General features: G+C 36.9%; 1 protein-coding gene across 15 annotated transcripts in view; it reads left to right on the forward strand.

Moving 5' to 3' along the window:
• DLG2 (discs large MAGUK scaffold protein 2) overlaps positions 1–26,343 on the forward strand; it is a 2,299,762-nt gene that overhangs the window by 94,319 nt on the left and 2,179,100 nt on the right. For all 15 annotated transcript variants that reach the window (XM_078340083.1, XM_078340084.1, XM_054241373.2 and 12 more), the window contains one exon: positions 4,236–4,367. In XM_078340083.1, coding sequence (XP_078196209.1) covers positions 4,236–4,367 — 132 coding nt within the window. The remainder of the gene's footprint in view (positions 1–4,235; positions 4,368–26,343) is intronic.

The following is a 26,343-nucleotide window of genomic DNA, read 5'->3' on the forward strand; positions in this document are numbered from 1 at the left end:
AGAGATAATCACAGGATTAGAGCCCAGAGATACATATAAATAGAGAGGGAGGTATATAGTACAGTTATTGTATTGTTATCACTTACAATGGTAAGTAATATAACTACTTATATTTGTAAATAGTGGGTAGGAATGGGTTAGAAAGTGAGCCACCATCATTTCATAGAAACTGCTGATTGTTTAATTATTAACAAAATGGGTATTAAAATATTTGTCCCTGATTCAGAGTTGTTAAAAACATTATGCAAGTAAACTGTGAAATCATTTTTAAAAATTAGAGTTTATGCAAATATATTAGCATATATTTATGTTACCATTCTTTGTTAATGCAAATTGGAGAGAATGCTCTGTTCATCCACATTTATTTCTGTATTTCTAAACTTACTGATAGAAGAGTAGTAACTACACAATGTCCTCCCCCATCTCTTATTGCCTAATTGAATTTTCATTTCTTTCAAGGGGATAAGCTTGAGATTTGCTATGTTATGTAGGAGTATTAGGGAAGGCCTTGCTGCTATAATGGTATATGAGCAGAGATATAAAAGAAGTGAAGGAGCAAGCTTTTTGGATACCTGAGAGAAGAGTGTTGTAAGCAGAATCACAAGCATAGAGGGCATGATATAGGAGACTTCTTGGTATATTTGAGAAAAAGCAGGGATACTGTGATTGGAGTAGAGGAGAGGTCTAAGAACTGAAGTCAGAGAGGTGGGCCTTTGCTCTGAGTGGGATGGAGAGACAATGGAGGGTTTAAGTTGAGGAGCCACATAATCTAATTGATGACTTGAAATAATATTTTTGGCTATTGTGTTTAGGAAAGACTGTAGGCCAGCCTGGGCAACATATTAAGACTTTGTCTCTACAAAAGATCAAAAAATGATTCGGGAGGATCATTTGAGTCTGGGAGGTCTATGCTACAATGAGCAGTGATTGCACCACTGCACTCCCATCTGACGGCAGAGAGAGACCGTGCCAAAAAAAAAAAAAAAAAGAAAAGACTGTAAGAGGGCAAAGGTGACAGCATGTAAAGGAATAGGACATTATTGCAGTAATGTAGGGGATAGATGATGATGGGTTGTGCCAGGGTGGTGGCACTAGAGGAGGTGAGAAGTGATGGGATTCTGTATGTAGTTTGATGTTGGAGCTCACAGGATTTTCTGATGGATAGATCTAGAGAATTAGAGAAACAAATGAATGCTGATGTCATTTGTTTTGACGTCATTGAATTTTGACATGAATAATTGGAAGGATGCAAGATAGAGAAACATTGTAGGAGAAGCAGATTGAGGATGGGTGGGTGAGATCTGGAGTTCAATTTTGACAAGTGAAGTTTGAGATGCTTATTAAACATCCAAATGGAAATGTTGAATATCAGTTGGATGGGAGTCTGGAACTCAGGGGAAAGTTCTGAGCTATAGACATAAATTTGGAAATCATGAGGGTACTGGTAATATTTAAAGCTAGGGGACTAGATAAGATTATTGAGGAGAGTGGGTAAGATTACCCAGGGAGTAAAAATAAAGAAAATGAGTGGAACACTAAACATCCTAAATCTTCATTGAGATATTAGGGGTAACTAATAAATGTGATTCAGAAAGGGCATCCATTATGTAGGAAGACAATCTGGGAGAGAGTGGTGCCCTGGATATACTGGTGTTCTGGAGGTGGCTCATATCAGCTTGCAAGAGCCTATCATTAAATTTTCAGCAAATTTGCAAGAAAATACCACTATTTAAAAAATGTTAAACACAGCACTTACAAATTATGCATAAATTATGGGCCAGGCATGGTGGCTCATGCCTGTAATCCTAGCGCTTTGGGAGGTCAAGACAGGAGGATTGCTTGAGATCAGGAGTTCAAGACTAACTTGGGCAACATAGAGAAACCCCATCTCTGTTTTTGTAAATAAAAAATATTATGCATAAGCTTAAATATATTAAAAAGTAATAAATACTCAACAGTCATCAATTCCTAATTATTTTTCATTTTGATTCCATTTCTGCTCTTGAGTTATTTACATTGATTGTATCTGTATGGTGGATAAGCTACATAATGGTATGCTGCTATGCATCTCTTTCCAGATACATGTTCAGAGACATCATGTAGATTGAAATTGGTTATGATGGAAATATTTAGACCTTGGAAAATGCAAATGCTACAAATTTGGGCTTGATTTATTGTTTTGCTGATAAGAAAGAAACAAACAGAATGTTAATAATTTAAGTGCAGTTAAAAGCATTTTTGCTGTTACATTGAGATTAGTACAGAAATTGAGGAAATATTTGTCCACTATTCAAAAATTATTATCTGATTCAGCAGACAAATGACATAATTGATGGAGTGAGGTTTTCACAAAAACTATCTTTTTTTAAAAATTTCATTATATTAATTAATATAGCAACATAATCAAACAGCATTTATGTTGGAACTAATATCATTTATGTTGGAACTAATATTTATGTTGAAACAGCATTATGTTGGAACATTCATCAATTACAATCTTAAATTGGCTATGAATACAAGAATTTGGTTAAAACCAACAAAAATATTCTTGAGAATCAACTGACTAATGGAATTTACAATTAAAGTTTGTATATCTTATTATTTGCAGACTCGCTGGTATCCATTTTTGTATCAGTAAAATTATGACAAACTTATGTGTGTGTAGGCACACATGTTTTCTTTTTTATCTGAACTAGTTTTAAATATTTACCAGCACACCTCTGTGTGTGGAAACCTAGCATAAAAAGTGTTTTCAGGAGTGTAACAATATCTAATGCTGCTGATGGGCCAAATGAGTTGATTGATAAGTGACCACTGGATTTAGTAATGATGGGATGATTGAGTGGAAAAGAAAATAATTGATAATGGAACAATGTCCTTGAGTAAGCAAGAGAGGATAGATTTCAGTGCTCAAGTAGAGGAGTTGGTCTTAGAAACAGAAATACTTTATTCATAGTAATATAAGGGAAGGAAGACTATGTGGGCACAGTTACAGTTAAGTCAGTAGATGTTATGTTAGGAGCTAGTGGAAGCTGTCTTCTGACTTGCTATTTAACAGGAAGTAATATTGTCAGCTAAGAATGGCCATGAGGAAGAAGAGTTAGAAGGTTCAAGAGAAAGGAGGAAATATAAAATAAATATAAGCTATTGTTATTATAACTTTTATTTTAGCTATTATTGAAAGTGGTAGATAGGAAGGGAAAGAGGGCTTTTAAAATTCAAAGACAATTATCACCTAAACACAAAGGTGGTATAACTAGTGATTTTTTCCAAGGATGTTTTGTCTTGGGAAGGTTGAAGACATTATTCAAGAAGTCAAAATAAGATATGGATTAAGACTGTCTACTAATTTGTATAGGCAAAATCGTTTAGAAGAAGAGGAGATAGTGATTAATTTTAACCATCAGAGATGGCCTTATAGAAAAGAAAGCATTTGAGTTCGACCTAAATTAAGAAAAAGCAGGTTTTCAGTTGACTTAATTGATTCTTTTCTGTGTGCTGGACATTGTGCATGTATTTTCTTATTTAATTGTAATACCTGTGAGGAAACTGAAGCTCAGAGAGGTTAAGAAACTTGTTAAAAATCACACACAGATAATAAGTAAGAAGATCTGGGTTATAACCAGGTTTACCTGACAACAACCCCTTTTCAAGATAGCACACTGATTTTAGTGGGAGACAGTGGTATGGGGAAGATGTACCAGCACAGGGAACAGTAGGAGCAAAGAAAAGTACAGAGGTGGGAAAAAGTAGAGAGAGAAGAAACAGGTGGGAAGGGAAAAGTGAGTAATCTAGTATGACTTAAGCTCTATGTGTGTGTTTAGAGAGTGTGGACTCTATAGTGGGAAATAAGTCTGAAAATATTTGATCATGGGAGAGAGGCCTAGAAGTTCATATTAAAGAAGTTGGATATTATTTTGTAGGAAGTCATCAATTTTAAGGTAAGTGTCTCTTACAAGAGAGAATTATATCTAACCTGAACATTGTGGCCAGGATTGAATTAATTGTTTTGTTTTACAGTTAGAGATTCTTTTGGAAGACAGGGTTATAGAAATAAAACTGGATTGTTGAAATTGGGCACTGAGTGTATTTATTAATTTCATATGGTAGTTTATAGAAATTATTATCTTATTAAGTTATTTTGTGTCATTAAGTTAGGAACACAATCATAGAATAGTTTAATGTTAGCTTTCTATTTTGTTAAGGCCATAAGATATTAATATCATGTTTTTCAGATACTGACCGAGCTTTATCATTACTGGAAGAATACTGCAAAAAATTGAGGAAACCAGAGGAGCAGCTGTTGAAAAATGCTGTTAAAAAGGTGATGGGTATCTTTAAGAGCAGCTTATTCCAAGCTTTGCTAGGTATGTATTATGAAAATTATTCATCATTTTAGTGGTCAGAATTGGGTTTGATAGCTTGAATAATCTGGTTAAAGAACCTGATGTTAACCACATTTCATACTGGGATAATTTTCTTTAATACTGGAGGGGAGGATTTATTTAGTTTTTTTTTTTTGTTTTTCTTTTTCTTATATAAGGTTAACCTAGAAAGGAATTGTTTTAGAATAGAAATAAAAAGAGGTTATTGAAAAATATAAAATATTGAAAGAATGTTTTGAATAGGAAGAAAAGTTTACACAGAAGAAAACCCTGAATAGTATGTTATAAAACATTAAGTACAAATATGCTAGAGAAGAAAGTTGTCTTCCTCCAGGGAAGGAATTGTCTAACATAAAAATGATAGTTACATTCTGCTTAGAATCAAAGTTCTACTTTTACTCTCTTCTTAAAACAAAAATAAAAACATCTTTTCATCTTTCTTGCTTCTCTTAGAAAAGTTTATGATCCAGAATTGAAAAGTTTATTGATGAAAATCTCAGTGCTTTGGAATTCTTACCAATTTGTCATGAAGCTAGCCATATAATATTTAATCTTATGTTTATTCTCCTACTTATTAAAGATTGTAAAGAAAGTTAAGAATATGGTTTATTTATATATGTTTTTATACAGACATCTCTTATATTTGTGCGAATAGCTTTTAATTCTTTTTTTCATATTTCAGAGGGAAAATACATTAACAAAATGCAGAAACAAATACTTTTTCCAAAAAAACAACTAGCTAAGCAAACAATAAAAAACCCACTCAATTATGCAATATATTTTACTGGATTTAAAGAAATAACTTAAATAATTGTAAAGAAATAACTGAGTTGTCTGGATATTTTCATTGCTTTTGCAGGCTGGCAATTATTGATATAAAATCTAAAAATAGGAATTTATAAGGCTTAATCATGAAAATACTTTTTATTGTAAATAAACATTTTGATAAAAACCCAACTTTATAATTTGAATATAATTGTTAAAAATATTAAATTTTGAAAATTTGAAAATCAGTCTATTGAATAAAAATAGAAGTATAAAGCTTTATGGGATTACTTTGCCTGTGGATTAACTTTAAAAAATATTTTATTGTGGCTGGCAGGAATTAATAACACAACTGTAATCATCTTAGCTGGTATTAAATGAAAACAACTCTAAATGTAGTCTTGCAGAAATTTGAATAAACCTTGTCAATAAAGATAATATTTTGAGGACATTTTAAAACATCAAATTCTCAATTAAAAATTAATAGTGTTATTTATTAATAGTTGATCATTAGTAAAAGGCCATTAACTAAATGGCAATTTATCTTAACAGATTTGTATGATGTGTTTACTTAAGACTGGCTAAGTCTTTTGAGAGTTTGCATTTTTGAGAACTTGATTTAGAAAGGGGATTGTTGGTTAATATAGGTAACTCTATTTTTGATAATATAATCATTTGATAATGTAACATCGTTTTCTAGGGAGTAAAAAGACAAAGGAGTACAAAGAATTGTGTTTTGCCATTATTTTAAGTGAATGATAACTATCTTGGATTAAAGTAGTTTGAATTTCTCTAGTAAAATGAAAGTCAACAATAATCTGTAAAAAGCTGTAATGTAAGTAATCCCAGTGCCCAGCTTTGAATGGATAGATTTGTTTTGGCTGGTCTTTAAAAGTCATTTTAGGATAAACCATAGTGCAAATAATGAAGCAACATTATACAACAAAATATAATTTTCTATTGAATTCAATTTGGGTGCCTATGTACTGATTACCAATCTGTTATTAATGATTTTTGAGTTTGAGTGGTCTCACTGTGCATATTCTTTAAGGACACAGAAGAAAAGCCATGTAGACTTGTGCATCCCAGAGATGATTTATATCTTTATAACAGATAGGTAGGGAGGCATTGAAATATAGGGCATTGTTTATGGTCTATAATTTGAGTTCTGTTTGAACCAACTCCCCCACCGCACTTTTTTTTTTCCTGTTACAAGTAGTGGAAGATAGTAGTTTCACCCATTGCTCTGGCCAATACATAGCCAATACATTGAAATAATACCTTGCATGACTCTCAATAGCTGTAGAAATAGAAGGGATTCATAATGTAAAAAACACAAACAGATAATAAAGTATTATTACTGCTGAACATGCTGTATTTACATTGTGATTAGGAAACCAGTCCCTCTCTCTGCAGAAGAAAATCATCATTCTATTTTATTAAAAATTTTTAAAAAATTAATTTATTTAAATTTAGGTGCATACTATATCTGGCATTTCTCCCCATGTTATCCCTCCACACCCTCCCCTCTCTCCTTACCCCACACTGTCTCTCCCCTGTCCCGCCAACTGCCCCCAGTGTGTGATGATCCTCTCCCTGATTCCATGTGTTCTCATTCATTGTTCAACACCCACCTCTGAGTGAGAACATGCGGTGTTTGATGTTCTGTTCTTGTGTCAGTTTGCTGAGAATGATGGTTTCCAGATTCATCCAAGTCCCTGCAAAGGACACGAACTCATCGTTTTTTATGGCTGCATAGTTTCCATGGTGTATGTACCACATTTTCTTTGTCCAGTCTGTCATTGATGGGCATTTGGGTTGGTTCCAGGTCTTTGCTATTGTACAGAGGGCTGCAGTGAACATATGTGTTCATGTGTCTTTATAGTAGAATGATTTATAGTTCTTTGGGTATATGCCCAGTAGTGGGATTGCTGGGTCAAATGGAATTTCTATTTCTAGATCTTTGAGAAATCACCACACTGTCTTCCACAGTGGTTGAACTAATTTACACTCCCACCAACTGTGTAAGAGTGTTCCTATTTCTCTACATCCTCTCCAGCATCTGTTGTCTCCAGATTTTTTTAATGACCGCCATTCTAACTGGTATGAGATGATATCTCAATGTAGTTTTGATTCGCATTTCTCTAATGACCAGTGATGATGAGCATTTTTTCATATGTTTGTTGGTCTCATATATGCCTTCTTTTGAAAAGTTTCTGTTCATATCCTTCACCCACTTTTGAATGGGGTTGTTTTTTCTTGTATATCTGTTTTAGTTCTTTGTAGATTCTTGTTATTAGCCCTTTGTCAGACGGGTAGATTGTAAAAATTTTTTCTCATTCTATTGTTGCTGATTCACTCTGATGGTTTTTTTTGCTGTACAGAAGCTCTGAATTTTAATTAGATTCCATTTGTCTATCTTGGCTTTTATTGCCATTGCTTTGGGTGTTTTAGTCATGAAGTCCTTGCCTATGCCTATGTCCTGGATGGTTTTGCCTAGGTTTTCTTGTAGGGTTTTTATGATGTTAGGTTTTATGTTTAAATCTTCAATTCATCTGGAGTTAATTTTAGTGTAAGGGGACAGGTAGGTGTCCAGTTTCTGCTTTCTGCACATTGCTAGCCAGTTTTCCCAACACCATGTATTAAACATGGAGTTGTTTCCCCATTGCTTGTTTTTGCCAAGTTTGTCAAAGATCAGATGGTTGTAGATGTGTGCTGTTTCTTCTGGGACCTCTGTTCTGTTCCATTGGTCTATGTCTCTGTTTTGGTACCAGTACCATGCTGTTTTGATTACTGTAGCCTTGTAGTATAGTTGGAAGTCTGGCAGTGTGATGCCTCCAGCTTTGATCTTTTTGTTTAGGATTGTCTTGGCTATGTGGGCTCTCTTGTGATTTCATATGATGTTTAAAGTGGGTTTCTCCAGTTCTGTGAAGAAGGTCATTGGTAGCTTGATGGGGTTAGTGTTGAATCTATAGATTACTTTGGGCAGTATGGCCATTTTCATGATATTAATTCTTCCTAACCATGAGCATAGAATGTTAATCCATCTGTATGTGTCCTCTTATTTCATTGAGCAGTGGTTTCTAGTTCTCCTTGAAGAGGTCTTTTACATCCTTTGTTAGTTGTATTCCTAGGTATATTATTCTCTTTGTTGCAATTGTGAGTGGTAGTTTGCTCTTGATTTGGTTCTCTTTAAGTCTGTTATTGGTATATAGGAATGCTTGTGATTTCTGCACATTGATTTTATATCCTGAGACTTTGCTGAAGTTGCTTATCAGTTTGAGAAGATTTTTGGCTAAGACTATGGGGACTTCTAGATATACAATCATGTCATCTGCAAATAGAGACAGTTTGACTTCCTCCTTTCCTAATTGAATACCTTTTATTTTTTTCTCTTGCCTGATTGCTCTGGCTAGAACTTCTAATACTATATTGAATAGGAGTGGTGAGAGCGGGCATCCTTGTCTAGTGCCTGATTTCAAAGGGAATTCTTCCAGCATCTGCCCGTTCAGTATGATATTGGCTGTAGGTTTGTCATATATAGCTTTTATCATTTTATGGTATGTTCCATTAATACCTAGTTTATTGAGAATTTTTAGTATGAAGGGCTATTGAATTTTGTCAAAGGCCTTCTCTGCATCAATTGAGATAATCATGTGGTTTTTGTCTTTGGTTCCGTTTATGTGATGGATTACATTTATGGATTTGCATATATTGAACCAGCTTTGCATCCCTGGGTTGAAGCCTACTTGATAGTGAGGGATAAGCTTCTTGATGTGGTGTTGCAATCTGTTGCCAGTATTTTATTGAAGATTTTTGTGTCAATGTTAATCATGGATATTGGCTTTAAGGTTTCTTTTTTGTTGAGTCTCTGCCTGGTTTTGGTATCAGGACAATGTTGGTCTCATAAAATGGGTTAGGGAGGATTCCCTCCTTTTGTATTGTTTGATACAGTTTCAGAAGGAATGGAACCAGCTCCTCTTTGTATGTCTGGTAGAATTCAGCTGTGAACCCGTCTGGACCTGGACTTTTTTTGGTTGGTTGGCTATTGATTGCTGCCTCTACTTCAGCTGTTGTTATTCAGGGTTTCACCTTCCTCCTGGTTTAGTCTTGGTAGAGTACAAGGGTCTAGGAATGTATCCATTTCTTCCTGGTTTATGTGCTAGAGCTGTTTGTAGTAATCTCTGATGGCAGTTGGTATTTCTGTGGTATCAGTGGTGATATCTCCTTTATCGTTTTTTATTGCAACTATTTGATTCTTCTCCCTTTTCTTTTTTATTAATCTGGATAGTGATCTATTTTGTTGATCTTTTCAAAAAACCAGCTCCTGGATTTATTGATTTTTTGAAGGGTTTTTTGTGTCTCTATCTCCTTCAGTTCTGTTCTGATCTTAGTTATTTCTTGTCTTCTGCTATGTTTTGAGTTTTTTTGATCTTCCTCCTCTAGCTCTTTCAATTTTGGTGATAGGGTATCAATTTTAGATCTTTTCTTGTTTCTCATGTGAGCATTTATTGCTATAAATTTCCTTCTTGACACTGCTTTAAATGTGTCCCAGAGATTCTGGTAAGTTGTGTCTTCATTCTGATTGGTTTCAAAGAATGTCTTTATTTATGCCTTCATTTCATTGTTTATCCAGTCAACACTCAGAAGCAAGTTGTTCAGTTTCCAGGTAATTGTGTGGGTTTGAGTTTGTTTCTTAATCCTGAGTGCTAGTCTGATTGTGCTGTGGTCTGATAGACTGTTTGTTATGATTTCTGTTCTTTTGTATTTGTTGAGGAGTGATTTGCTTCCAATGATTGGGTCAATTTTAGAGTAAGTGTAATGTGGAGCTGAGAAGAATGTGTATTCTATGGATTTGGAGTGGAGCATTCTGTATATGTCTATTAAATCCACTTGGTCCAGCTCTGCATTCAAGTCCCGGATATTCTTGTTAATTTTCTGTTTCATTGATCTGTCTAATATTGACAGTGGAGTGTCGACGTCTAAATCTCGTTTTAGGTCATTAAGAACTTGCTTTATGTATCTGGATGCTCCTGTGTTGGGTGCGTACATATTTAGGATAGTTCTTCTTGTTGGATTGATCCTTTTACCATTATGTAATGTCCTTCTTTGTCTCTTTTGATCTTTGTTGGTTTGAAGTCCATTTATATCAGAAACTAGGATTACAACCCCTGCTTTTTTTTTTGTTCTCCATTTCCTTGGTAAATCTTCTTCCATCCCTTTATTTTGAGTCTATATGTGTCTTTGTATGTGAGATTTACCCAGTTTGCCAGTCTGTGTCTTTTGATTTGGGCATTTAGGCCATTTACATTCAATGTTACTATTGTTATGTGTGAATTTGATCCTGCCATTTTGTTACTGGCTGTTTTTTTCCCCCAATAGTTGAATCATTTTCTTCATTGCATTCTTGGTCTTTGCCCACTGGTTTGCTCTTTCAGTGACTGGTACTTGTTCCTTTCTGTGCCTAGTGTTTCTTTCAGGAGCTCTTGTAGGGCAGGTCTGGTGGTGACAAAATCTCTCAGTAATTGCTTGTCCATAAGGATTTTATTTCTCCTTCACTTATAAAGCTTAGTTTGACTGGATATGAGATTCTGGGTTGAAAGTTCTTTTCTTTGAGGATGTTGAATATTGGCCCCCACTCTCTTCTGTCTTGTAGGGTTTCTGCTGAGAGATCTGCTGTGAGTGTGATTGGCTTTCCTCTGTAGGTGACCTGACCTTTCTCTCTGGCTTGCCCTTAGCATTTTTTCCTTCATTTTGATCCTGGTGTATCTGATGATTGTGTGCCTTGGGTTGCTCTTGTTGAGGAGTATCTTTGTGGAGTTCTCTGTCTTTCTTGAATTTGAAATTTGAACTGCCTTGCTAGGCTTGGGAAGTTCTCCTGGATAATATCCTGGAGCATGTTTTCCAGCTTGGATTCATTCTCCTAGTCATATTCAGGTACACCGATCAAGCGTAGATTGGGTCTTTTCACATAATCCCATATTTCTTAGAGGCTTTCTTCATTTCTTTTCACTCTTTTTTCTCCTGTCTTGCCTTCTCTTTTTATTTCATTGAGTTGATCTTTCAATCTCTGATATCCTTTCTTCTGCTCTATCAATTTGGCTATTAAAACTTGTATTTGCTTCACATAGTTCTCGTGCTGTTTTTCAACTCCATCAAATCATTTATGTTCTTCTCTAAGCTGGTTATTCAAGTTAGAATTTCATCTAACCTTTTTTTCAAGGTTTTTGGTTTCTTTGCATTGAGTTAGAATGTGTTTTTTTAGCTCAAAAAGTTTGTTATTATCCACCTTCTGAAGCCTGTTTCTGTCAATTTGTCACACTCCTTCTCAGTCATGATGTGATCCTGTGCTACTGAGTGGTTGTGATCCTTTGAAGGAGAAGAAGTGTTCTGGTCTTTGAAGGTTTTATCTTTTTTGCACTGTTTTTTTCCCATCTCTGTGGGTTTACCTGGCTGTGTTTTCAGGGAGCTGCTTGATGAGGTCGCTTGTCTGCCTGTGGAGGCACTATGGAGTGTCTAGGGACTCCTTCAGGGTACTAGGGAAGCTTCTTGTGTCTTTTTTTTTTTTAATTTTTTATTGGATTTTAGGTTTTGGGGTACATGAGCAGAGCATGCAAGACAGTTGTGTAGGTACACACATGGCAGTGTGCTTTGCTTTTCTTCTCCCCTTTACCCACATTTGGCATTTCTCCCCAGGCTATCCCTCCCCACCTCCCCCTCCCACTGGCCCTCCCCTTTTCCCCCCAATAGACCCCAGTGTTTAGTACTCCCCTTTCTGTGTCCATGTGTTCTCATTTTTCATCACCATGCATCTCTTCGTCTGTAATGCATCACTTCGTCTGAGTGAGGATATGCGGTGTTTCATTTTCTGTTCTTGTGTCAGTTTGCTGAGGATGATGTTTTCCAGATTCATCCATGTCCCTACAAACGACACACGCGCCCGATCTCGTCTGAGCTTCTTGTGTCTTTTTTGCTTATACTGGGAGATTAGGCCCGCCTCTTCTGCTGACCTGTAGGCACTGCTGGGTTGTCAAGAATGCCGTCTGGTTGCTTTGTAGGCTTCTTGTGTTTTTCATTAAAATATGTAGCCCAGTCCCACCCCTCTAATGGTGGGTTGTGCCCTTCCTCCACTGGGTTGGATCATTCAGGGTTCAGCTCAAGACTGTGGCCCTGGCTGCGCAACCCGCCAGAGTCAGAGCTTCAGCCCTTTGGATTTTGTGGGGCAGGGTAGGGACCCACCCAGCAGCACCCCGCCATCTCCAGCTGCTCCTGCTTACAGCTCCCTTTCTCTCTGCGGGGTGGGGGACAATAGCTCAGTCTGCTGGTTCTCCTGGCAACCTTTTGGGCTTATGCGTCTGTTTAGGTCTGTGCACCAATCCAGGACACCATCCTGGATTATTATTCAACTCTTGTAATTCCTGGCGCTTGACTGGCAAAGATCCCCTGTTCTGTGTATTGCTGAGGCTTTGAGAGAAGGGCTGTATCTGGACCAGAATGCCAGAGGGGGCGCCTCCAACTCGCCAGTCAGATGCACTTTTTGGGTGAAGCAGCACCCCTCCCCACCTTGGTCTGCCCTGAGTGGACTTTGCTCACAGCCAGACCAGACCTGTTAAAATGCACCTGGTCCTTCGGTTGGAGCTAGGAGATCTCTGGATTTCTGCGTCTCTCTCGCTGGGTGTTGTGCGCTGGAGTTGTATCTATTCAGCCATCTTGGATCGACAAGCTTATTTTAAAATTCTTAGTAGAGATAGGGTCTCACTATGTTTCACAGGCTGGTCTTGAACTCCTGGGCTCAAGTGATCCTTCCACCTCAACCTCCCAAAGTATTTGTATTACAGGCATGAATCACTGCCCCCAGCTGAAATGCATTACCATAAAAGGAATAATGGGTCTTCCTTTTGTGGTCCTTCATCATAAGCTTAAAAAAGTACTAGAATGTTTTAGATGGTATATTTGCTGAGGCCAGAATTTTGTATACATAACTGTGACTGGTGTTACAGTGTGTAAAAGAATTTTATGAATGAGTTCTGTGGTAACATGGTGGAAGATGATAGCAAAATTATGTTTAAGAAGTCTTAATATAAATTTATCTGTTTATAAAAGTAACATTTATTAATTTTTGATATCTTTTAAAATAAAGGAAGTAAAATAATATACAATTCAATGGTTAGATACATTGCTTTTATGGTAATAGGATATCTGATAAGAATGGAGAATGATGAACTGTTTAACTTTCTTCCTCCTTTCTTCTACAGTCCCTGTATTTATTTTGATTTTTTATTTGCCAATAACAGAGTAAGAAAATGCACTTTCATTTTTTGAAAGACAGCAGTTGGTGTTCATTAGTGTGCCAAAACCAAATGCAAAAAACAAACAAAACCTGAAACAGCAATATGATAGATGCTGCATGTTTAGATGTTAGGCTTAGAGTGACATCTTGTGGTAACACTAAGGAAAATTTTATCCAAATGATAAATAGTTTCATGATTACAGCATAAACACTTTCCAGAATTTGAATGTAAGGAAATTGGAATTCTGTGATATTTTATGATTAATTTATGTCTTTTTATTTAGAAAAGTTAAATAAAATAATAGTCATCAGTGTTCATTAATGTACCAAAACAAAACAAACCTAAAATGGCAATATGATAGAAGCTGCACATTTAGAGAATTGGAATTCCATTATATTTTACAAATTAATTTAGAACATGTAAATCTCTTTTACTTAGAATATATAAAACATTAAGATTTTTCTAGGTACTTTTATTAGGTTATTCTTCAGTTAGGCAATAAAGAAGCAAGATGAATCTTTTTTGTTTTTGAGATGGAGTCTTGCTCTGTTGCCCAGGCTGGAGTGTAGTGGTGTGAACTCAGCTAACTGCAACTTCTGCCTACCAGGTTCAGGAGATTCTCCTGCCTCAGCCTTCTGAGTAGCTGGGATTACAGATGTGTGCCCTCACACCCAGCTGATTTTTGTATTTTTAGTAGAGATGGTGTTTTTATCATGTTGTTCAGGCTGGTCTTGAACTCCTGACCTTGTGATCCGCCCACCTTGGCCTCCTAAAGTGCTGGGATTACAGGTTATGAGCCACCGTGCCTGGCCTTGATTTATATTTTGAAATTATTTTTGTGCTTCTAAATTAAGTTAAGTTTTAAAGATCTATGTTACCACCATAATTATTTTTGAAGACTTCAAATAGTATTATGGGTTATTTAAGTTTTAGATATGTAACACAAGTGTTCTTTATTTTTGTAACTTATTGAAAATTATATGTTATTCTTTGGTCATTACTTATAAAGTATGGAAAGAACTATAGATATACTTCACAGATTTCAACCCCTTCTAAAACCATATGAGCTTTGTTTATCTAACTTATTGCCTTATATTTCTCTACAGTGTGTGAGGGGTAATTTTTGGAAGAGGAGTTAGAGATAAATTAGAGGAGAACAGGAAGTAAAATAATACTTTTAAAAAACTCTGCCTGTAGCAAAATCTTTGTTAAGGGCTCATCTTATTTCATGGAGGCTGGTAAACTACATGTTAGATTTTGTATTAGAATAGAGTACATTTCATTTCCATAAAACTTAGCAAAGAACCTTGTGGATTTTTGGGATTACTAGCAATAGAGGTGATACAGCAGATGTATTATATATTGGAATTTATTATCTCTTTGTTGAAGCATTCTAACACATTCTTGCTGGCAGCTTAAGCCCTTTCATTGTGTCTTATAGCATTTTGTTTATATTACTAAAAAAGCATTTACCACATTGCCTTATGATAAATTGAATATACTTCTGCCCCTTTTTATACCCCCATAAGGTGGACTTTAATAATTATAAGTGATCTTTAATACATTTTTTATTCATTTGTCAAAACTTCTTTTAAAAATATCAGTTACGTGTTGGACATTGTGCTATGCAATAGGGATACAACAGTAAGTTATAGAGGATAGTCATTACACTTATGGACAAGTAGGCGAAAAGAGACTTTAAATACACAATTATTATTCAATTATAATCGTGGTAAGTTCTATGAAAGAGATATGTGTAAGAGTTATAGTTTGAGTAAAAAACACCTATATATTTTTTCTAATAGTAATTCTAATGTTATATTTTTATTTCAAAATAGCATCTCTTTGAAAATATCATGGTTATTTTGGTCTTAATTATTAATCATAATGTATAATTTTTGCCATCTTATCATAAGGAAGTGAAGTATTATTTAAATAGTGGCTATGAAGGCCCATACAGTTGTGTGAATTTGGAGCAACTTGGCTGTATTTATTATTATTTTATTTTATTTATATATATACTTTTTGTTAACCCACTTAAGATTGAATGGTCTAACAACCTGGCTGTAATCTTCTAAAACAGAGGTTCTCAAGATGTGGTTCTTGGACCAGCAGTACTAGTAACCTGTGAACTTGGTTAGAATTGCAAATTCTTGGGCCTCACCCTACTGACTGAATAAGACACTCTGGAAGTAGGGCTCAGCAAATGGTATTTTACTAATCCTTGCATGTGATTCTGAGGCATTTTAAAATGTATTTGAAAACATATGCTCTAAATGGTTAGATATTTGGCCATTCAAGGAAAATAGCATATTAATAGTGTGTGAATATTATTACCAAACTTGGAAGAATATGACAGTGGCATTTTTTCCTTCTTGTGTTTTATAGGATCTGATTTAATCTTTTTTTTTTTTTTGAGATGGAGTTTCGCTCTTGTTACCCAGTCTGGAGTGCAATGGCGCGATCTCGGCTCACTGCAACCTCCGCCTCCTGGGTTCAGGCAATTCTTTTGCCTCAGCCTCCTGAGTAGCTGGGATTACAGGCACATGCCACCATGCCCAGCTAATTTTTTGTATTTTTAGTAGAGACGGGGTTTCACCATTTTGACCAGGATGGTCTCAATCTCTTGACCTCGTGATCCACCCACCTTGGCCTCCCAAAGTGATTTAATCTTTAACAAGTATAATGAGCCATTATCATTCTGGGACATTTCTTGAGTACTTTGTAATCTTTAAATTCACAAATATCATTATAGCATCCAATTTCCTTTTTAAAATACAGTAGCATATTTTTTTTTTTTTTTTTTTGAGACAGTGTTGTCTGTTGCCCAGGCTGGAGTGTAGTGGTGCAATCTTGGCTCATTGCAACCCCCACTTTCGGGGCTCAAGCATTCCTCCCACCTTAGCCTCCCTGGTAGCTGGGACTACAGATGTGCGCAATAATGCCCAGCTAATTTTTGTGCTTTTTGTGGAGAGGTGGTTTGATCATGTTGCCCAGGCTGGTGTTGAGCTCCTGGGGCTCAAGTGATCCTTTCACCTTGGCATCCCAAAGTGCTGGGATTACAGGCATGAGGCACCACACCTGGCCTTACTATAGAATATCTAAAACGTTTGAGATATTTTTTACCCCCTTTGGATAGTTAATGATTGTTTCTACTTATGTTACAACATAGTTTCTTCTGATGTTACAATAATTATTCTGTGGATAGAATTCTGTGTTAAAATAAGTAGGTTTTTGGATAAAGCTACACTGAGATTTTGTTTCTGACCCATGTGAGAGAGGCATTTACTAGATAATGCTTGCTGCCATTCATAACCTCAAAGCATGTGCTTCAGTTGAAACAAACAAATTACATATCATGGATCTTTAAATATGTCTTGACTGGTCAAAACAGTGAATGTTAAATTCTTAGTTGTTAAGATCTATTACGTTCCTACTTATTTGTTTACAGTACTTAATTTTAAAAAAAGAATACAGGTGTTTTAGTTATTGCAATTGAGTAAGAATAATTATCAAAGTATTTATGAAGTGTTTACCTATATACATAGACTTACGCAGATGGATGCTATTAAGACCAATGCCTACATTTAAGGAGCTTAAGGTCACTTGGGAAGGTAATATTTATGTACCTAAAAAAAAGTATGAGACATCATATAGTGGAAAACTAAATTCTGGGGTCTAGACCACAGTGGTATAGGAGAAGCGTGGGCTTATTGTACACTGGTGTTGCTAGGGAAGCTTTTATATAAAATGTAAACTTGAGGTGAGCCTTGTCACTTACAGGATTTGCATCCAAAGGGAGAATAGAGAAGGACTTTTTCCACCGTCAATTTACATATTCACTCATTCACGAGATAGTTATTGAACATTTTGCCAAACACCATGATACACACTGGGGAGACAAGCATTAAACAAAATTTTGTAAGTAGTTTATATACAAAGAAGAAGCAGAGGTTGCTGTGAGTGAGAAGCTTAACCTCAACAGTGGAAACAGGGATGGCTTTCTTAAGGAAGTGGCATTTTGAAGTGAAGAAAATTATACACATTCATATATGTTCAAAGGAGAGTGAGGAAATGGATCAGCCTGGAATGGGGATTCAAGATACTCTTGATATTTAGGCTTTTAAAATGTTTTCTAGGAGTTGTATAGGGCATTCTGTTAGATACAAGTCTCTTCCAAAGACTTGAGAAACAAGAGTTGTAAGCATAAAATGTGGCTCAAACAATTCTTATAATTCCCTTTGTTAAACTGTTGTATACTGAGTATGATTAGTTGTGTGTTTCATATCAGGCAGATCAAGTTTTTCTTAAGTTAGACACTTTGCGTTGGATGCCATCAAGAGGGTTGGATATCATTCTATACTCCGACTCTGGTCTTTGTATATTTACTGCAAGATTTATGTCACCAGATGGCACCATTGAACTAAATTTATGTGCTTTGGATGAGTATAAGTCTGGTTGTTTCTCAGTGAAGGATGCTATTATTTGCGCTGTAGCCAATAGAGGAAAAAAATCTTTTATTCTGAGGGCATATGAGACTTTTCTATAGAGTAAGATAGTGAAACCCCAAAGCTTTTGTTGGGAGGATGAAAGGATTTGTTAAGTGCATAATTAATAGAAATCACAATAAATGAACATTTGGTGATGATCACTGTAACTAATATGTGGTAGCTGGCAAAAAAGCAATAGGCTTTCTCATCTAGGTTTTACTATTGCAAGCAAACTAGTATTATTAATATTATAGCCTTGAATTTCACTTTTTGTTATTAAAATACTTTCAAGGAATTGATATATATATATAATATGAATATTTAAAAAAGGTTTTAAAAGATTATTTTAGCATAAGTCTATTCAAGATGTCCTGAAATAGTGTAGTAATATCTAAAAAATCAGCAATATACAATATGTTCAATTGAACTGTAGGACTAATAAAGTTAATAGAATGTGATGTAGACACTCTTTCTTAGTAGGAACATGCATCCCAAGGAAATGAGTATTTATTACTTGGTCAGAAACTTCTTAATATTTTCTATTTTTTTTTTTTTTTTAGACAGAGTCTCACTGGTTGACAGGCTGGCGTTTAGTGGTATGATATTGGCTCTCTGCAACTTCCACTTCCCATGTTCATGCAATTCTCTTGCCTCAGACTCCTTAGTAGCTGGGGTTATAGGCGCCTGCCACCATGCTTAGCTAATTTTGTATTTTTAGTAGAGATGGGGTTTCACCATGTTTGCCCAGGCTGGTCTCGAACTCCTGACCACATGATCTGCCCTCCTTAGCCTCCCAAAGATCTGGGATTACAGGCATGAGCCACCATGCCTGGCTTCCTGTTTTCTGCCTTTAAGCAGAATTAATCACTTCCTTTCTTATGTTTCTATAATATTTGTTTATATTTCTGGTACAGCACTTACTATGTTGTACTATTGTTTATTGATTGCATGTTGGTCTCCCTCAGCAGACTGTGAGCTTCTTGAATGCAGGAACTGGTTCTAATTTAGCCAAATATGGCATGGAATGAACAGTTCTTCATTAAATTTCTTTCATTTGAAAAAATACATTTGAGCACCCACTATCAAAGAGATACCACATTGGGCTCTGGAGTTTTAGTGACAAGAGAGATGTATATCTTATTTTCATGGAGTTCATTGTCTACTACATTAAACAAATAAAATATTTAATAAGTATAATTGTGATGAGTCCTTTGAAATGGTTATTTGATCTAAGCAGATAAAATCATAAGGAGTTTCTTGAGATGGTCAAATTCATATTATCATACTATATTAAATATGTTTAGATACTATGCAAAAGTAATTGCAGTTTTTATAATAATTTTGACTGGGCACAAACTCTCTTGATCAGAATGCAGGGGGCAAGCAGGAATTTCTTCAAAGGAGAGGAGGAATCACGGCAGACAGTGTGGGCAGATGGCAAGCCCTGCTTGCTTTCTCAGCTGGGAAACTTATAATCTGGGGCTAGGTCTGAGTCCCATGTGCAGGCTGCCTGGAGACAAACTCAGTGCTGTTAGAGGGCACAGTGGGAATAAGGCCAGCCTTACCAACTGGATAGGAGCTGAGTGAGGCCTATCACTACTGGCTTTTCCCCACTTTTCTGGTGACAGAGGCAGCAATAATCCTTTTTGGAACTTAACCCCATTGGCCTGAGAACCACACCCTGATCCCCGAAAGTGGCTGCAGCAAGACTCATCCAAGGAGAGTCTGAGCTCAGATCTGCCTAACCCTGCCCTTATTTAATGTTATTTCTCTATCCCCTGTAGTGGATCATGAAAGACATAAACTCGTGGGAGCTGTATGACCCTGCCCATTACTTTGGTCAAGTTAGGACAAGATGGTGCTCTCTGGAAAGCACCATCTTCTGGCTCTTGTCTGACCAACTCAGGACATTGTGGCACACATGACAAAAATAACCCTGCTCCAAGTAACAGGAAAACAGCTGATTCCATGCACCCTGCAACATCCTAGCTAACCACTGGTCCTAAATCTGTCCATGTAACAACTTCAGTGCTAGTATAACCAGCATTTGAGAAAGCCAGCACACTAAACATATCTATAACCAAGGACTCTCACAGAGTCTACTTCACTTTTATGCCACCTCCGACAGAGCACGTGCTGGTATCCATGACTGGGAGACCTGAAGATGGATTGCATCACAGGACTCTTTGCAGAAATTCCCCAGCACGAGCTCAGAGCCTGGTAGCCCCACTGGGTGGCTAGACCCAGAAGAGCAGGTAACAGTCACTTAAGTGTGGCTTGCGACAAGCCCCATCCCTGGGGAAGTGAGAGTGTACCACCTCAAGGGGCCACCCCATGGGACAAAAGAGTCTAAATAGCAGTGCTTGAGTTTCAGATTTTTCCACTGTAATAGTCTACCTGAATGAAAACAAATGAGAAAAGTCTGGCAATATGACAAGACAAGGTTCTACAACCCCTAAAAGACCACACTAGCTCCTCAGCAATGGATTCAAACCAATAAAAAAAATCTCTGAATTGCCAGATAAAGAATTTAGAAGGTTGAAGCTACTCAAGGAAATACCAGAGAAAGGAGAAAACCAACCTAAGGAAATTTAAAAAGCAGTGCATGATATGGATGAAAAATGCTTCAGGGAAATAGATATCATAAAGAAAAAACAATCATAACTTCTGGAAGTGAAAGACACACTTAGAGAAATACAAAATGCACTGAAAATTTCAACAATAGTATTGAACAAGTAGGAAAAAGAACTTCAGAGCTTGAAGACAAGGCTTTTGAAGTAACCTAATTCAACAAAGATTCAGAAAAAAATTAAACAGATGAACAAAGCCTCTGAGAAATTTGTGATTATATCTACCAAAGCTGAAAATAATTGGTGTTCCTGAGGAAGAAGAGAAATCTAAAAGTTTGGAAAACATAATTGAGGAAACCTTGCCTGGCCTTACCAAAGATCTAAACCTCCAAATATAAGAAGCTCAAAAACACCTGGCAAATTCATCACAAAAAGATCATCACTCAGTCACGAGTCATCAGGTTATCTGAAGTTAAGAGGAAAGGAAGGAATCTCAAAGAGCCATGAGGCAAAAGCATCAGGTAATGTATAAATGAAAACCTATCAGATTAACAGCAGATTTCTCAGTAGAAACCTTATAAGTCAGAAGGAATTGGGGTCCTATCTTTAGCCTCCTCAGACATGCTAATTTTCAGCCAAGAATTTTGTATTCAGCAAAACTGAGCTTCATAAATGAAGGAGAAATAAGGTAGTTTTCAGACAAAAGGTTGAAAGAATTCGCCGCTTCCAAGCTAGTACCACAAGAAATGCTAAAAACAGTTCTAAATCTTGAAATAAGACCTCAAAATACACAAAAATAGAACCTTCTTAAAGCATAAATTTCATAGGGATTATTAAATCATAAAACAAAGAAAAAAACCCAAATGTTAAGGCAACAACTAGCACAATGAATAAAACAGGACCTAACATCTGAGTACTAATATTGAATGTAAACGACCTAAATGCTCCACTTTAAAGATACAGAATGGCAGAATGGATAAGAATCCACCAACCAAGTATCTGCTGTCTTCAAGAGACTCACCCAGTGCCTAGGACTCACATAAACTTAAAGTAATGGGGTGGAAAAAGATATTCCATGAAAATGGAAACCAAAAGTGAGTAGAAGTAGCTATTCTTACATTAGACACAACAGATTTTAAAACAACAGCAGTTGAAAAAGACAAGGTAAGATATTATATAATGATAAAAGGATCAACCTAACAAGAAAATATTATAATCCTGAATATATATGTACCTAACATTGAAGCTCTCAAATTTATATACAATTATTATTAGACCTAAGAAATGTGATAGATGGCAACACGATAATGGGGGGGACTCCAGCAGTACTCCACTGACAGCACTAGACAGATCATCAAGACAGAAAGTCAACAAGGAAATAATGGGCTTAAACTATACCCAGAACAAAATGGACTTAACAAGTATTTGCAGAACATTCTACCCCAAAACTGTAGAATATACATTTTACTCATCAGCATATGGTAGACCAAGGTGGACCATAGGACAGGCCACAAAACGAGTCTTAATATTAATTTAAAAAAATCAAAATTCTATCAAGTACCCTCTCAGACCACAGTAAAATAAAATTTCAAAATAACTCCAAAAGGAACCCTCAAAACTATACAAATACATGGAAATTTAAGAATCTACTCCTGAATGATCAACAATGAAATCAAAGTGGAAATTAAAATATTTTTTGAGCTGAGCAGTTGTAGTGATAAAACTTATCAAAACCTCTGGGACACAGCAAAAGCAGTGCTAAGAGGAAAGTTCATAGCATTGAATAGTTATATCAAAAGGTCTGAAAGGCCATAAATTGACTATCTAAGGTCACATCTAAAGGACCTAGAGAAACAAGAAAAAACAAACCCAAACCAAAAAGAAAAAAGAAGTAACAAAGATCAGAGCAGAACTAAATTAAAAGGAAACAAACAAAAAATACAAAAGATAAATGAAACAAAAAGCTGGTTATTTGAAAAGATAAATGAAATTGATAGACCATTAGTGAGACTAATCAAGAAGAGAAGAGAAAAGATTCAAATAAGCTTGATTAAAAATGAATTGAGAGCTGTAACAACTGATACCACAGAAATACAAAAGTTCGAGACTATTATGAATGCCATTCAAGACTATTATGAACACCATTATGTGCACAAACTAGAAAATTTTGAGGAGATGGATAAATTCCAAGAAATATACAATCCTTTTAGATTATATCAGAAATAAATCGAAACTCTGAACAGACCAGTAACAAGCAGTGAGATTAAAATGGTAATTAAAACGGTACCAACAACAACAACAACAACAAAATGTCTAGGACCAGATGGACTCAGAGATGAATTCTATCAGATTTTCAAAGAATTGGTACCAGTCCTTGTGACATTATTCCAAAAGACAAAGAAAGAGGGACTCCTCTCTAGGTCATTCTGAGAAGCCAATATCACCCTAATACCAAAACCAGGAAAGGACATAACAAAAGAGGAAAACTACAGACTAATATTTTTTATGAACATAGATGAAAATATCCTGAACAAAATACTAGCTAATAACATCCAAAAGCATAAATTATACACCATATCAAATAAATTATACACCATAAGCAAGTGGCACCAGAGATACAGGGATGGTTTAACATCCACAAGTCAATAAATATGATACAGGCTGGGTGTGGTGACTAACATCTATAATCACAGCACTTTGGAAGGCTGATATGGATGGATCATGATGTCAGGAGTTCAAGACCAGCCTGGCCAACATGGCGAAACACTGTTGCTACTAAAAATAGAAAAAAAAAATTAGCGAGGAGGACTCAAGATGGCGCTGTGAGAACAACCCAGGATTGAAGCTCTCGGTGCATGTGCGGAGAGGGTGAGTCAGGGCCGCATTTCCAGACAGATCTTTGTTGCCCACAGAACGGGGAATTTCCCAAGTATAAAAGAGACACGGGACACCAGGCAGAGGTTTTGGCTGGTGTAGCCAGCAGCTGGTGCAGTGGTGGCCCACGCTGTAGCACAGCGGTGCTAAACAGCGCTCCGCGCAAAGCGCACTGGTCTGGGTGCCCTGTTGAACCAGCAACCTGAGACTTGAGAGGGCTGAACTTGAGACTGAACAGGACTTGGACAGTGAGCCAGCCCAGGAGATTCCAGGGAGAGAGCGTTTGGGGTAGCGCAGTGCGACAAACAAAACAGCGATTCCAAACGCTCCTGGTGGAGAGCTTCCCTGAGAGTGCAGCTCCCTGGGGGAGGGGGCGTCCGCCATTACCGAGGCAACCCGCCCCTACTGAGGTACATGCCCATTGCTGACGCAGCCTGCAGTTGCCGAGGCAACCTGTTACAATAGAGAGACTGCTGCAGGGCATAGCCCATGGCAGCAGGGCGGAGACTGCAGCAGAAGGGCAGAGCCTGCAGCAACAGGGTGAACCTCACACCAGCAGGGTGGAGCTTCGGCAGGCAAATAGTGACTAGACTGCCTCCTAGCTGGGCAGGACAGCACAACAGACACTCAAAAATAAAGCATCTGAGAAAAAAAGGGTTTTATAATGAGTTCTGTTGCAGCAGAATTAAACATAGCAGCCTAACAGCCCTGAATGAACAACAGAGCTCACAACTCAGCAATTGAGCTCCTATAAAGTACAGCCTGTCTCCTCAAGCAGCTCCCTGACCCCTCTATATAAAAAAGACTGACATTTGGCAGGCATCATTCTGGGACAAAGATAGCAGAAAAAGAAACTGGTAGCATCGCTCACTGTTCCGCAGCTGCTATAGGTGCACCCCAGACAAGCAGGGCCTGGAGTGGACCTCAGAAGTCGTACAGCGAAGGGGCTAGGCTGGTAGAAGGAAAACCAAGTAACAGAAACACTTCATCATCAACAATCTGGGTGTCCATTCAGAGACCTAATTGAAAAGTCAGCAACTACACAGACGACAGGTGGATAAATCCACAAAGATGGGAAGAAACCAGCGCAAAAAGGAGGAAAACACCTAAAACCAGAACACCTTGCCTGCTAGAAAGGACCAAAACTCCTCACCAGCAAGGGAACAAAGCTGGACGGAGAATGACTGTGATGAAATGACGGAATTAGACTTCAGAAGGTGGATGATGAGAAACTTTTGTGAGCTAAAAGAACATGTTTTAAATCAATGCAAAGAAACTAAGAACCTTGAAAAAAGATATGAAAAAAGATTAAAGGAAATGATAACAAGAATGGATAACTTAGAAAGGAATATGAATGAATTAAAGGAGCTGAAAAACACAATACGAGAACTTCACGAAGCATGCACAAGTTTCAATAGCCGAATTGACCAAGCAGAAGAAAGAATATCAGAAGTTGAAGATGAACTCAATGAAATAAAATGAGAAACCAAGATAAGAGAAAAAAGCGCAAAAAGGAATGAACAAAGCCTCCAAGAAATGTGGGACTATGTGAAGAGACCTAATTTACATTTGATAGGTGTACCAGAATGTGACGAAGAGAATGAATCCAAGCTGGAAAATACTCTTCAGAACATTATCCAGGAAAATTTCCCCCACCTAGCAAGACGGGCCAACACTCAAATGCAGGAAATACAGAGAACACCACAAAGATATTCTGCAAGAAGAGCAACCCCAAGGCACATAATCGTCAGATTCAACATGGTTGAAATAAAGGAGAAAATACTAAGGGCAGCCAGAGAGAAAGGTCAGGTCACTCACAAAGGGAAGCCCATCAGACTCACAGCAGATCTCTTGGCAGAAACACTACAAGCCAGAAGAAAGTGGGGGCCAATATTCAACATCCTTAAAGAAAAGAACTTTCAACCCAGAATTTCATATCCAGCCAAACTGAGCTTAAGAAGTGAAGGAAAAATAAAATCCTTTGCGAACAAGCAAGTACTCAGAGATTTTGTCACCACCAGGCCTGCTTTACAAGAGCTCCTGAAAGACGCACTACACATAGAAAGAAACAACCAGTACCAGCCATTCCAAAATCACACTAAATGCTAAAGAGCATCAACATAATGAAGAATCTACAACAACTAATGGGCAAAACAGCCAGCTAGCATCAAAATGTCAGTATCAAATTCACACATAACAATATTAACCCTAAATGTAAATGGACTAAATGCACCAATCAAAAGACACAGACTGGCAAATTGGATAAATATCCAAAACCCATCAGTGTGCTGTATCCAGGAAACCCATCCCACATGCAAGGATACAGAAAGGCTCAAAATAAAGGGATGGAGGAAGATTTACCAAGAAAATGGAGAGCAAAAAAGAGCAGGAGTTACAATTCTCGTCTCTGATAAAATAGACTTTAAAGCAACAAAGATGAAAAGAGACAAAGAAGGTTATTACATAATGGTAAAAGTATTGATACAACAAGAAGAGCTAATGATCCTAAATATATATGGACCCAATAGAGGAGCACCCAGATACATAAGGCAAGTTCTTAATGGCCTACAAAAAGACTTAGACTCCCACACAATAATAATGGGAGACTTTAACACTCCACTGTCAATATTAGACAAATCAACCAGACAGAAAATCAACAAGGATATCCAGGGCTTGAACTCAGACCTGGAGCAAGCAAACCTGATAGACATTTACAGAACTCTCCACCCCAAATTCACAGAATATACATTCTTCTCAGCACCACATCACACCTACTCTAAAATTGACCACATAATTGAAAGTAAAGCACCCCTTAGCAAATGCAAAACAACTGAAATCATAACAAACACCCTCTCAGACCATAGTGCCTCAGCCCAAAAACTCCTGAAACTGATAAGCAACTTCAACAACGTCTCAAATATAAAATCAATGTGCAAAAATCACAAGCATTCCTCTACACCAATAACAG

Source organism: Callithrix jacchus, chromosome 10 (genome assembly GCF_049354715.1).
Source record: "Callithrix jacchus isolate 240 chromosome 10, calJac240_pri, whole genome shotgun sequence".
Classification (NCBI taxonomy): domain Eukaryota; kingdom Metazoa; phylum Chordata; class Mammalia; order Primates; family Cebidae; genus Callithrix; species Callithrix jacchus.